Source organism: Anoplophora glabripennis, unplaced genomic scaffold, assembly GCF_000390285.2.
Source record: "Anoplophora glabripennis isolate ALB-LARVAE unplaced genomic scaffold, Agla_2.0 scaffold58, whole genome shotgun sequence".
Lineage (NCBI taxonomy): Eukaryota > Metazoa > Arthropoda > Insecta > Coleoptera > Cerambycidae > Anoplophora > Anoplophora glabripennis.
In genome coordinates, this window is record NW_019416277.1 from 1,081,352 (window position 1) to 1,095,732 (window position 14,381).

At 32.3% G+C, this 14,381-nt stretch overlaps 1 protein-coding gene across 3 annotated transcripts in view; it reads right to left on the reverse strand.

The window, feature by feature from the left end:
- LOC108917615 (choline-phosphate cytidylyltransferase A) overlaps positions 1 to 14,381 on the reverse strand; it is a 57,824-nt gene that overhangs the window by 22,283 nt on the left and 21,160 nt on the right. The window contains exons 3-4 of one of the 3 annotated variants that reach the window (XM_018724318.2): positions 11,314 to 11,539; positions 7,013 to 7,870 (exon numbers count right to left, since the gene is read on the reverse strand). The exons of the other annotated variants lie outside the window; for them this stretch is intronic. Coding sequence (XP_018579834.1) covers positions 7,227 to 7,870; positions 11,314 to 11,539 — 870 coding nt within the window. The 3' untranslated portion in view covers positions 7,013 to 7,226. Of the gene's footprint in view, positions 1 to 7,012; positions 7,871 to 11,313; positions 11,540 to 14,381 lie in introns of those variants that run through there. 3 annotated transcript variants of the gene reach the window in all.

The following is a 14,381-nucleotide window of genomic DNA, read 5'->3' on the forward strand; positions in this document are numbered from 1 at the left end:
GTAAAAAGTTATTAACTAAATTTTCGGTAAAATTGGTCGTAAGTGGCGCCCTCTACGAGCAATGCTGAAATTACAACACGCATCTTATTCGTCGCCTAAAAAGATATAGTTTCACAAATTATCAAGTTCCTAACATACACATTTTCGGAATAATCGCAAAAAAACGATTTAAAATTTTAACTTTCAACACCCTGTATTTCCGAAACTATCAACTTTCGGATAGGGCATGTTTGCGTCAATGGTCACATTTTACGTGTAGTATCTTCAGCTTTCGATTTTCCCATTGTTAATGAATCACCCTGTATATCACTATTATACACTTGCAGTTCGGTATTTAAAAACCATTTTTGGTTGACTAATGACTATGATAACTATAGAACTGTTGAAATAAATGAAATACAAGGATTCCTTTAATGTTTCGTATTTTGTTGAGAGTTTTGTACAAAGTACTTAATAATTGTGATTAATCTATGTGTTAATAGTTTCTTAAAAGCATTCTACGGAGTGCGGTTAAGTTTATAATGTGCCGTACGCGATGATTTTCTGTATGTTCAACAGGCGCATACAATTCAGGAAACGTTAACGATAAGCATAAGAGGTAAAAATAAGCTTTTTTCTTATTCTGAATGTGTTGTCAAGTTGTAAAATGTCTTATACCCTGGAGAAAACTTTTGTAACTAGTACAATAAAAAGATATTGTTTCTAACTTGCTCAGATTTTCTAAAACTCTCGACAAAAAAACTGCTATAAATTAACTACAAATTACGAGTTAAAATGCCCCTCATAAGCACGCCGCGCCGCCTCTGTACGCATTAATTATGACCATATTAACCATTCAATTTTTGTCTGTTGTTAGATATAGCAATAATCGTCCCTGCGTTAGATAAGTTTTAAGTCAGTCTCCATTCAAGTCTCATATTGTTCAGATTGACTCTCTAAACAATTATACTGATTTTAAGAAATGATTTATGATAAATATTCATACGTTATAGGTCATAACGACATAAAAATGATCATTTTTTAATTGAAAATATTTTAATTTCTAATTTGATTGTTTGTACTATACATATAAAACTAGCTCGTAACTTAAGGTATTCGACATAAAATGGTGTTGACAAACTTGGGTTTTATACCGGTAGGTATAAACATTAATAACAAATATTTTCTATCAAAATCTTGAAACTGCACAACTGTTTTTGAAATTAATAATAATAAATTCCTTCTCCATTATTTTTTTTAAGTAAACAGAAAAACTATTTCTTTTACCAATATCACTTTAGTTTCTAACACGAAAACGTGTTTTTTATTGTGAAAATTATTAGTGAAGAAATGTTTAAGTGAAATAATGTATTTACAGATTGTTACGTTTAACTGTGTTTTCTGTTTGTGAAAGGCTTGTGGTGTGTGTATTAATAAGTGCAAATAAATACACTAAAACGGAACACCAATACAATAACATAAATTAATGATCTTGGTAGTGACGCTCATGCGAGTTAGCTGCACATCTTTATATACAGCGATTTTCAAATAGGCATGTAATTCAACCAGAGGCAGAGTTCGTAATATAAATGTGGTAAGTCACTAGGATTAAAAAAAAATCTTTTTGAAAAAAATATTTCCGCCAATCGAGTTTTTACAGAAGATTTATTAACTCTTCAGATATCTTCTCCAGGTTTGTAAACACCCTGTATAAAACAAAAAAATAATAGAACATTACATTATATTGAATATAACAAAATGTGTTTATTGCTAAATTTTCGTCAGAGTCTAACCTAACCCAGACCTGTATACTCAGTCCAAAATAATGAGGTGACCTAGTATTCCAATGAACGCCTTACACTTATCTACGTATGTGCTGCTCAGGCGATGATGTTTGTCAACGTCATATAACATGCGTGTGTTATTCATGTCTAGAAAGTGGCGATACTTCCCACATATGACGAATGACTCGTATTTTTAAAACGCTACGGCTACAATAAAAAATATCGATATTTTTATATTTTCTATGCCTGAAACTATTGAACCAAATTCATTTCGTTGCGTTGCAGCAAAATAACAATAATAAACTATTATTATTCAACCCGAAATAATTTTTAAATAAAAGGGTAAGTTCTTGGAAATAAAATAGCAATTTGTCTAACTAGATTTTTTTTTCTCAATTAACGCTGTGCAAAACCATACATATCGTATAAACTTCAACGTCACCTGTTACATGGGTGTTGTATAATAATGAAAACCTAATATTGACAGTTAGTAGAAGGAGGCACAAAAACAAGCGCTTAGGTGGGGAATTCTGAAAGGAAGCCTAGTTAGTTGAAGTGAGAACAGTGTGGAGATGGGTAGTAAGACGATCGGCGGGCAGTGAGGCAAAATAGTGAAAAATAAAAGTGTTTAACCGGTATTAGTTAGCAAGTAACATTCTCTAAGTACTTTATTGTTAATTGTTCTATGTAATCTTATGATTGTGACGATTATAGACGTTTCATGATAATAATCTGTATATGTTTAGCCTTGATTGTCTTATACTCAGGGGCGTATGTTTTTCTAACGTAAAATTATTACAATTATTATTAAAGATTGCTCATTATTTATTACATGTTAAAATATGTATATATTATCGTGACTGCCAGGATATTGCAATAAAAACTCCTTTGTTTCACACTTGTTTTATCATGATTGCGTTGTTCGAAAAACAAGTAATAAAGCATTTCTTGTGCTCACTTTATGTCATACGCATATAAGAGCCTTGTTGAATTTACTAACATTTTCGCCCGTGAGGAATGAATCTGAAAAAAAGAATAATTAAATACAAAAAAGAATTGCTAAAACAGATCTTCCGAAATCTCAACTCATAGCTGGATTGCCTCCCGTATCGGACTCCAGTACCTTCCGGCCCTGCCGGCTAAATGACACTAAACCTCTTCAGTTTTACTTGGAAGTGTGTATGTCTAATTCCAGTGAGGTGACATTTAGTAACACATTAAATGAGTCGGGCGTTAATTATCATTAGCAAAGGATCTTAATTTATGCCTTTTGTTAGCGGTTGTTTTGTATTTATATTTGGGTAGTTAGAGCAACGATCGTGGGTTTCTCTGCCATGCTCTTTCCCCACAGGAGCTCTAGGTGAGCCTGGCACTCTCATTTTATGTTAAATGGTTGTTAATGTTTTTGTTGTTCTTTCTATTTGTCACATGTTTAATTTGAAGACTGTTGTACGTAAATAATAAAGTTAGGTGTATTTACTCTGCTTTTGTTTTTATAAAATTAAAACATACTTCCCCTCTTTAAAGTTAGTAGCCTGCGCCTTCCGGTCAATTAAAAATAGATGTATACAACGTAGGTATTCCTTATGACGATCACATATTTTTGGCCACAACTACGTTTACTTATATTTTTTTTTCGATCGAACCCGGGGTTGTTATACCACAACGCCGATTGAAAGTATTGAAAACAGCTTATAAACTTAACGACACGATTCGTTTTCCGAGAAGTAACACCAGTGACTATAACAGTCACTGGTAATACAATTGTTTGCAATGCAATAAATGAACTATTACTTATACAGGATGTTTCAGAAAACAAGGGCCAACGCTTTGGGGCAGATTCCTAACATAAAAACAAGATTATTGCTTCATATCAAAATGTGTCCGATTTCGCTTCGTTTCGATTCGCTATCCGAAGAACATTTTTCAATTTTGACACTGCTGTTATGAAAACGCTAAAATACTAAACTTCATTTAATAATATCTCAGAAAAAAAATTGTTTTTCAAATTTGAAAACGGTATTTTGAAGGGTAAGAGTTCTACTTTTAGATGACATGGCTCGTTTTCAGAAAAAAAAATTTTGCGATGAAATATAAGGTCAAATATAGCAAAAATGGCGTTTTTCGCACTTTTACATTAGGCGTGACGTGATGGAGTAATTCTGAGGCCGGCCGGCCAAATCCGGATTCGGATTTTACGCAATAAATTTATTCGGAAATGACACTGGGCTGCTCTAGAACAAACACAGCCACTTTGCTGCAGACCTATGTTATACAGGGTGTTTCTTAATAACGTGTTAATATTTAAGGAAGTTATTCTTGGGTTCATTTTAAGAAAAAACTTCATATGAACATATGTCCTAAAAGTCTTACATTTTGAACTACAGAGTGCTAAAGTTTTATGAAAAAATTTTTTTTATGATAACACCCTATTACCCTAGATATTTTTTCAAATTTGGTACATGCCTTCTATTCATCGAGATGCATTTTCTGATGTACAAACAATTTTATTATTTTTGCCAGTGGCGTCTGTACAGGTTTTGTACTGAATATTTTTGAAGAAAAATATGTTACACCACTGCTTTTTCTTAAAGTAAAAATAATTTCTGAAATCCTCATTCCTGTCTGAGCAAATGTGGTGTTTTGAATTTTTTTCGTTTGACGTACGGTTTTCTATAAAAAAATAAAATTCATTCATTTGCATCTTATTGGACCACTTACGAGTAAAAAAAATATATGAAACATTCAACAATAATTTATTTAAGATAATAACTTTTAAACGTTGAAATTAAGAAATTACAGTAATCTACATACATTTTGGAATGGTAAAAGAAAATACCCTGGCGTAATACCAAAGTTATCATAAAAAAATGTTTTTTCATAAAACTTTAGCACCCTGTAGTTCAAAAGTTAAGACTTTTAGGACATATGTTCATATGAAGTTTCTTTCTTAAAATGGACCCAAGAATAGACTCCTTAAATATTAGCACGTTATTAAGAAACACCCTGTATATAATTATAAACGTACTTACAATAATCGATAAACATAATGTAACATTTTACAGGAAATGTTGAAAGTGTCCACCTTCAGCTCGAATAAAACCCCGAATTCGTTTTTTTGATAGTCTTTTTAACTCGGCGAATTAAAGCAAATGGTCTGATATACGCTGCCAAAGATCTTCCCTTGAAGCGATAGGAGTTTTATAAATAAGCTCTTTCACATATCCCCAGAGGTAGAAATCTATGAGTGTTATACCTGGGGAACGAGGCGGCCACGCAATTAGACCACCCCTTCCAATCCAGCGGTTTACAAAAATTCAGATGTTGTCGAACTGGAGCCGCAAAATGCTCCGACGCGACGTGTTGGAACCATAAACGATTATTTCTCAGATTTAGAAAATCTGGAAGGTTATTTTGAGGGAAATTAAGATAAGATGCGTTTCAGGAGATTTTGAAGTTCTATGGGGCTAATGATTTGATTGCCAACGATTCCTGCCCATATGTTTAAGGAGAATTGGTACTGCGAATTGATTGGCCTAATCGAATTGGGATTTTCGTCACACCAAGAATGAAGGTTGTGAAAATTTCTAATACCCCGCGGTGCGTAGTCTCGAGGTAATAATTCTTGAACTCGGGTAAATTTGATGCTCATGGAGTGTCCTTAAAACATATACAGGTGATATGCCGATTTCGTTAGCGATGGTTCTTGTACTGGCCATCGGCTCGTTTTCAACTTCATTCAAAATAAATTCCTCGGCTTCCGGGCGTCGTCAATGCCTTTGTATGCCAGCATTTACTTAATTTCAAACTTCCCCGATCACGTAATCGCCTAATATTTTCAAAAATTTTGTTTTCAGGAAGTTCAGGAACTCTTCTTAAAGGAAACTTATCTAAATACAATCTTCTCGCAGCATTCGAATTTTGTCTGCTTCCCCATAACAAAGCAGCATATTAGTAAATTCAATGAAGGAATACATAACGTTCGGTATTTTTACATGCGCATTTAAATCGTGAATTTATAATAATCAATACTAATTTACTAAGCATGATTAAGAGATATTAGTTGACAATACTGTACCGTTTACCTTTGACGTTTCCGTCTTCCATGTCACCACTATGTGCTATGTTGATTATTAAAATTTTAATTTCCGAGCACATTTAAATTAGAAACCTCAACGGAGAACCAATTTTTTCTTCGAGTCTAAGGGCTCACAAGTAAATCATGTCCTATAATTCATGTTCAACATAATAATACTTAGGAATGTGTCTTTGGTTGTTAATAGTTAGTTGTCCAAATTTCATTTAATTTCCTCGAGTGGAAAAAACATTTTATTTTCTAATTTTGACACCCTGTAACTAAGGAACGAAGCGAAATCGGACTTATGTTGATATGAAAAAATAATCTTGTTTTTAGTTTAGAACCTACCCCCGAGCGTTCGCCCACAATTTCTGAAACACCCTGTAGATTATACGAGATCACTAAACTTGAAGCTTTTAAAATGTTTCAATTTTTGCACTTTACATATTTATACACGCAATGTTATAGTCTTTCCCAAGTCAGTTGAACATGTAAAAAAACGCCTGGCAATAAAATTTAATGAGTTTCATAGGCGTCCCTAAAAAAGTTTTCTGCTAAAGGTAAAAAATTATAATAATTTGTATATAATGTGTAGAAAATTTCTATTATATGTTCATTTGGCCAACAACATATTTTAATTATTTATGTCCTCAAACAATTTTATTATATTGATGGTAAATTTCGTTTTGTTTCATTTCAAAAGGTCTCCAAAATGTCATGTAATAATATTAGTAAACAAAATATCCCTCTTATTTCCCCCTTTCGCAATTGTAAAACAGAATGGTGCCTATAATAAATTAAAATTATCTTAATCACACCAAATTCCGCATTACTGCATTGCACTGCCAGACGACTTGTCGACAACTAAAATTTATGACGCAGTCAACCAGAGCAACTGTGGGTGAACGCTGTTTGCCCGCACGCGCATTCTTCAACTGGGCGTATACATTTCTACCACCTGCACGATTAGTTCGACTAGACCTGTATATGGGTATGGTTAAATAAATATGGGAACAAGTTTTTCAAATATTTCAATGCAGAGTTGCTGCGTAGCGACCGAGCCTGGTACATACTGTCAAGTTCGTGGTTCTTCAACTGAAATCGGAAAGACTGTACTTTGTATTTATAAGAAAAAAAGAAACAAAATTATGGTAAGATTTTATTTAGAATCAAATCTTCTCAATTGGGTACATATATAAAAATTCTTATTATAAAAATTATATACTTATATATACACATATATATTACAAGACTTAATTGCACTCTTAAAATTGTTAAAACAATATTATGTAATATACAATTACAAAAATGTTAAATACATAAATAATTCCACCTTACAACATTTCCGAATTATCTAAATGAGAGAAAAAATATCAATATCACGTTTATACCATTCTTCTTCTTTTTATAGGTGTCCTATATTCATCTTCACTACTCGAATCGTAGCTAATGGCGTGCAGAAACTTTTCTTTAGAATTATTCAACATTTTTAGTGGTTTTTTAAAGAAATACAACAGAAAACTATCTACGAACTCTCTAGACTTATCTTCCCACTTAGCAATTATATCATCTTTTCTTTCTCCAAATGTATCTATAAAATTCTTGCCCTTATCCTTAAGTTCGTGCATTTTGTTCTCTATTCTAATTTTCTTCTCCTTTAAAAAGGAAACATTAAGTTCCTTGGCCGAATAACCCCTAGCTAAATTTCTCCTAACGTATATATCGTAATCTCTAACAATCCTCGCAACAATATCAGATGTAGAAACGCCTTCTGTTCTTTGCGTTGCGACGAACATACCCCGTTTCTTCAATTCTCCATAGACGTCATCGGTCTCCTCTGTAGCATAAGGTATGTCGTCATGTGCTACAAAGTCTATTTTATACTTTGTCAAAAAGTCGTCACTGTAAGACCATGGGGCGTCCCGTAAGACCTCATCGACATACCGGCAATGTCGAATTGCATTGTATCGTTCATCTTCATTTAAAACCGTTCTTCCTTTGTACTCGTGAAGCATCTTATCGCTGCAAACTGAAATATTTCGTCTAAGTTAAGACTAAGCAATATATAAAGAGAAATGTGTCAACTATTTTTTGCAAAACGCTTCTGTTGATTTAAAATACGTAGAATATATGAAAATATTTTTTTCTATTATAGTTGGTATATGACTACATATTTTCCTATAACAGCCTTCCTCTCATCCTTATTTTTATTGTGTTCCCTATATTTCCCCATTTTTCCTTACATTCGTTTTTTAGTATTTCCTAGGACGTGCTTGTTAAAATATTCAGGGTGTTTTCTACATTTATGTTTCTAATTCAAGTTAAAAAAATGTATTTATTCAATAGGAAAATCAGTGACACAAAATTAATTTTTTTTTGGAGACGAATTATACATATGACGATTCTGCTCTATTTAAAATTATTTTAAAAAATTCTATATATTTTTATATGTGATAGTTTGTTATTTTGAATTTGCGTGAAAAGCTTTTTTTAAATAACCATTCGAAATGATTCGTTTTTCAAAGGATTTTTTTTTCTTAGAAATGACACTGTAAAATAGTTACACTCAATACTGGAGTGAACATTTTCAGAGATTCTTAAATCAGCGTCCAACGTGCCTCCACCTTTTGAAATTGTGGCATGAACTTAGAAAACACCCTACATATCTTAACCCCTATTTATTTTCAAAATAAATGCATATTGTTGTTAATTTATGAGCAATACGGTCGTAATAAAAATATTAGGATCAACCTAAGGCAAATCAAAAGAATCTGAATAAAAAATCCATTACCTCTGTTAATACGTCCATTAGTTATCTAAGTACCCCTTTAATAAATATTGCGCTGATAAGGAAAGCCTCTTAAAATGATAATATTTGTATAAATAATGTTAATACTGCTCATAACGAAATTATATGACAGCAATATAACCTCAAGTAGCTATTCATAAATAACAAATGACATAAATTATAACAGACCTTCTATGCGTCTTACACCAACATAAATATATGAGCATCGGTGGCTAATGCCAAATCTTAAAAAAATATCGATGACACATTTATCAAATTGGTACGAATGTAATAAAAAAGTTGCATCATTTTCAACTGACGCGAGTTATTTTTAAACTGGATTCTCGGAGTAAGAGTTAGCAATTCCAAGTTCAAAGTTTCTTTTTCCAAATCGTTCGATACTCGACGCGAATGAGGAGCTTGGGGTTATCAATTATCATATAATAAATTAATCATAAATTGTAGCCACTGAATTGCATATTTTTTTAAATAACAATAAAATGCGTAAATATTTATTTTTACTTTGAATAGGTAGGTATGTATAAAGTTGAACATACAGACCACGCCGTACAAGTTATAAAGTACATATACAGGCTTTACGTGGGCACAAATGCTTAGTTTTCGATATACAGGATGTTAAAGTTTTTTATTTTTTTCGATTTTTTAGAAATAATTTCCAAATAGATTTAAATGTTGACATGAAATTTGGGGAACGGGGGTTTTTTAGGATGCTAAATTTAAATATGTCATTGCTTTTGACGCTGCTTGCCGCCACCGCCACCTATAAGGGTACGTTTGAATGACATATTTAAATTTAGCATCCTAAAACAAACCCCGTACCCGAAGTTGTATGCCAACATTCAAATTTGTTTGGAAATTACTCTAAAAAAATCGAAAAAAACAAAAAACTTTATCACCCTGTATATCGAAAACTAAGCATTTGTGGACCCAAGTTTATAGGAGAGAAGTCTTATTTTGATCTCAAAAATACGCCCCTAAATTCTTTGTACTGAATTTTGAATCGGCCTGTATATTTGTTGAGGATTTGATTAATTTTAAATTTAATTAAGGGACCTTCTGAAATATCATAATTTATAGTTTTCTTAAATCATACCTCATGGGATGAGGCGATTCTAAAGAGGATAAAATAACTTGCAATTTCAAATGCTTGCATAACTTGCATTTTAAAATTTCTTGGCAAGTGTTACGGCAAGTTGTCAAAGATAATACAGGTACCAATATAAACCAAGCAGTCAGCACGATTAGATTAATCGAAAAAGTATTTAAAGTAAACTCAATAAAAGTATTCATAGAAATTCCACACATTACATATTCCCAAAAATAATCTGTGGCTGCGTCAACCTCTGACTTGACAATTTGGTGACGACATTTTTAAATGGGATTTAAATAACAAGGTCTAACCTTTACTGATTCCACAAACCGCAAGAATAGAGATATAAATAACTAATAAATTATTCCTGAACGGACTAACAAGTTGTCCAACAAAGCAATCAAAAGATTTCTAAATTCATTTCATTTTTGAAACTGAATTAATATGTACTCTGTACATTACCTTTCCAAATATTACTTAGTGCCTAATGACCTCTCAAATTACATTAATATTGTTTATATTAAAGCCATTACTTAATTTCATTTTAAAGGCTTAACAAATGAGAAGATTTACCTGACTAATAGACAAGCACATTAATTAATTTTTTCAACAGTTTATGAATTAAATTTTACAGGACACGTAGACAATATGTCATGTTTGTAACTTCAATTGATTAATATAACTATTACCATTAAAAAATAATAATTTCATTTATACAAATTCCTAAACATTAAGTAGTACGTTACCTAACCTAAACAAGTATAATGTTAATTATTAGGTATAATAAACTTCCACAACAATTAACTGCTTTTATTTCATTATTTTATATGTGAACGGTTCAGTTAAATATAGCTAACTGGTCAAAAGTTACAAACATACTAATTTTCATCAGCGGGTAGTACATGCATACAAACCAAATTCCACATAAAGTGGATGGATAAATATTAATTACTTAATTATTTTTCTCCATTATCTCAAAGAAAGAAACAGATTTATCTACTACATTTAAGACGAGCTGTAAATCACAATAAATAATAGGCTTCTGTAGTTTCACTTCAAGATCAACTTATTACTTTAGAAATTATACCGCTACGAACATCACTATTACAGCAATATGCGGATGCAATTTGAGTCTCAGATCGGATGTATACCTAATTAGTACTTCAAAGTACTTAAATTTTGAATAGCACATAGACATTTTATTATACTTTGATTTTGAATATACACCAAAGATCAAAGAATAAATTAGGAACGAAGTGGCCCGTATTTTGAAAAGGGCGATGTTAAAATTAGCTTTCTAGTTTGATTCTATATTGGTATGTGACAGCGTTAGAGTATCCTACAGATATTTAGAAATATTATTTTCGTAAAAAATTTAGTTACTTCCATACAAGATAGCAGGTAAATCATATAATTTAGAATCGTTATCGTATAATTTAGAACTTAAAAGGCCCTTACTCCTCATTATCATTACTTAAAATACAACTAATTTAGAAAAAAAACTCAGTCGAAAATTAAAACAACTTTTAAGAACGTCATAAACCTAACATAAAAGAAATAAAAAAATAACTACCTCCTACGATTAAATAGACATTAGGAAATATGCTTTTGGCCTGCATCAGCACCCTGGCATGTCCTTGATGGAACAGATCAAAAGCACCATCTGCATATACTCTAACGGGTCTTGGTGCTGTACCACTACGGGCCATTTCGTACGTAATTTTTACATTATAATCACACTCATCGCGAATTTTCTTTGGTCCAGAGTCCTCGCTAAATGGGGCGGCAGAAAAGGTGCCCTAAAATGTTTATAAAAAAAACTTATTTAAAAAAAGTTCAAATTTCATCAGCTAAAATATACTCTCAAGGTTTCAAGGCACAGTTTATTAACATTTACGTAACCAAAATGGTATTATAGCCGTTAAAAAATCATTCAAGTATTTTTTTGAACTTTATACATTATACAGGGAACCGACACAGAGCATGCGCATATAGGGGAACCCAAAATATGGTGATTTAACGCAACTTACCTTTATACTAAGCTTAGAAAAACCAAATTTGGTACACGGTGTGAGTGTACCAAAAGCATAACCGACAGTATGTAGAGTTCATTGAAGCCTTTTAAAGGGTTGATAAGGGATGATGCGCCATTAAAATGTGACAGAATTTTTTAACCCCTTGGCGGACTTAAAAAATTATTACTTTATTTTATAGGGAATTTAATTCTAAAATTTTTCTTACTCTTGTTAGTTTTCAAAAAACTTTGTTAATTTCAACAAAAACACGAATAACTAATAATACGTACTGTAACTGATTTTAAAATCATCAAAAATACAAAAGTTACTTATGAATTTACACGTCAAACTTGACGATCAGGAAAAAAGTTGGAATAAGAATAATTTAATAGAAAAACAAACAAGTTAAACAACAGAAATATGATACAATTTGCACTGATAAGTTAAAGAAATTGTTCAAATTGATCATCGTTTTCTCTCAGGCATAAATTAATTTTTCGTCGAAAATTGAAATCTCTATCCAATAACTGCTGATTGTTTCTAATGAATGTGCATTTATTCGTAATGCGATTCCACAATTCTACTGGAGACGCGACTGGCGAGGAATACACAAATTCTTTTAACGTTTCCCAAAGAAAGAAGTCACATTTGTTGAGGTCTGGTGATCGGGGAGGCCAAACTTGTGAGAAATTATTTCCTCTTTTAATCCATTTATTTGGATACTGGTGGTTTAAAAGATACCTATCTAACAATATTACTAGAATGCTCCATCATGCATAAACGAATGTTCCAGTCTAAGTTGTAGTGGCACCTCGTTAAGTAGATACGGGAGAGTGTTTTGGGGAAGTTCTAAATAAGTTTCGCCATTTAATCGATTCAGTAAAATAACTGGACCCATGAAATACCGACCAATAACACCGATCCAAACGTTTATTTTAAACTAGTTTTGAAAATGTCTAGTTACTGAATGAAAGTTTATATCGGAATGCTTATGACAGTTATGTAAATTTATAATACCTCTGCGGGTGAAGCAAGCTTCATCAGTAAAGATAATTTTCTTTTGAAAATTAATGCCTTGATATAAACTAAACTGACAGAAATTCACTCGTTTAACCAAATCGTTTGGTATCTAACAATCGTTTCACTTTTTGGATATGATATGTGTGTAGTAGATTACGTCTGATCACTCGTTAGTTTGTCTAATTAGAATTCTAATACTAATAGTCCGAGTTTGACCCGGAGTCTTCGGGTTTTGATGGTACATCTTCGGGCTCCGGGTTAACACATTTTCTGATTCTGCCTTTTTTTTAGACATTAATTATACAACGCCCAGTCGAAATCCATATCTGAATCCATATCTCCAGGTCACGAACTAGATATTTCCTTCTTTCCCAAACCCCGTACGGGTCATGTCTCCGGGTCTATCACGAAATAGATCTGGTAACCCTATATGTGGGGCACCTTCAATTGTATTAAAAAATCAGCTCTTCGTCTTGTGCCCTGACTGCAATAGCACGTTCTCGAGTGCTACCGAAAGACTTGCCTGTTGCTCGAGCTCGTCTTTTAACATTGGAAAATGTTTCTCTATCGGGGATGTCTTCTGTAGTTTTCTAACCTAACATTAATAGCATGTCAACTTGTTCGCCAAATCCTTCAATTGAACTCTAACTTACCGTCGATTAATGCGCTTGGTATACTCACACCGTGTACCAAATTTGGTTTTTCTAAGTTCAAGTATGTATAACTGAGATATTGATTTTTTCAAAATTTGAAACCCCACTTAGAAGGCCTATAACTTTTCAGGGTTAATATAAAAGTAAGTTGCGATAAATCGCCATATTTTGAGTTCCCTTACATGCCCCTGCTCTGTGGCGGTTCTTATGTGAAACACCCTGTATATCTAAATTTTAGAGATACACTCAAAAATCTGTGAATTAAGGACTAAAGTCGAAGATCTTGTTTAAAAATAAATAATTTTGCAAATATATAACTTATGGCCCGATACTTTGAGTCTCGGTTAAAGCTTGATTAAATGATCAGGCGGATTGTACATATACTGATTTATTTTATAAAGTACTAGGTTGACCCGGCAAACGTTGTTTTGTCATATAAATTATTCCTAGGATTATTTTAGTAGATTTTTCATAAAGAAATTTCACTTTTACCATCTATATTATATTTAGTGTTATTCAGTGTATATCGTGTATATATTTTTTTTATGAATGGTAATAGTAAATGTCATTATTATGGTTGATGCACAAACAATAATAATAATGGCCGAAAACTGTAGGGAGTGAGAAACGGCTCATTGTGTGAGAGAGATCTCATCCCTACTCCGTGCTGTTTACTGGGTCAGAAGTGACACCGGTCGACGCCTGGCGGGGATAAAAAAAATGATCAAGTGATAATTGATCAGTTATCGACCGGGGTTGAAAATTATTGAATTACTAATATCGCTATTAAAAAATAAGGGTTGATGGTAGAAGGGTGAAAATTTAGGATTGTATGTATTTTTTAAGGCCACATCATAAAAAAATAAAAAAATAAAATTTTGTCCAAAAAACAACAAAAAAAAATTTGGGGTGGACCACCCTTAACATTTAGGGGTATGAAAAATAGATGTTGG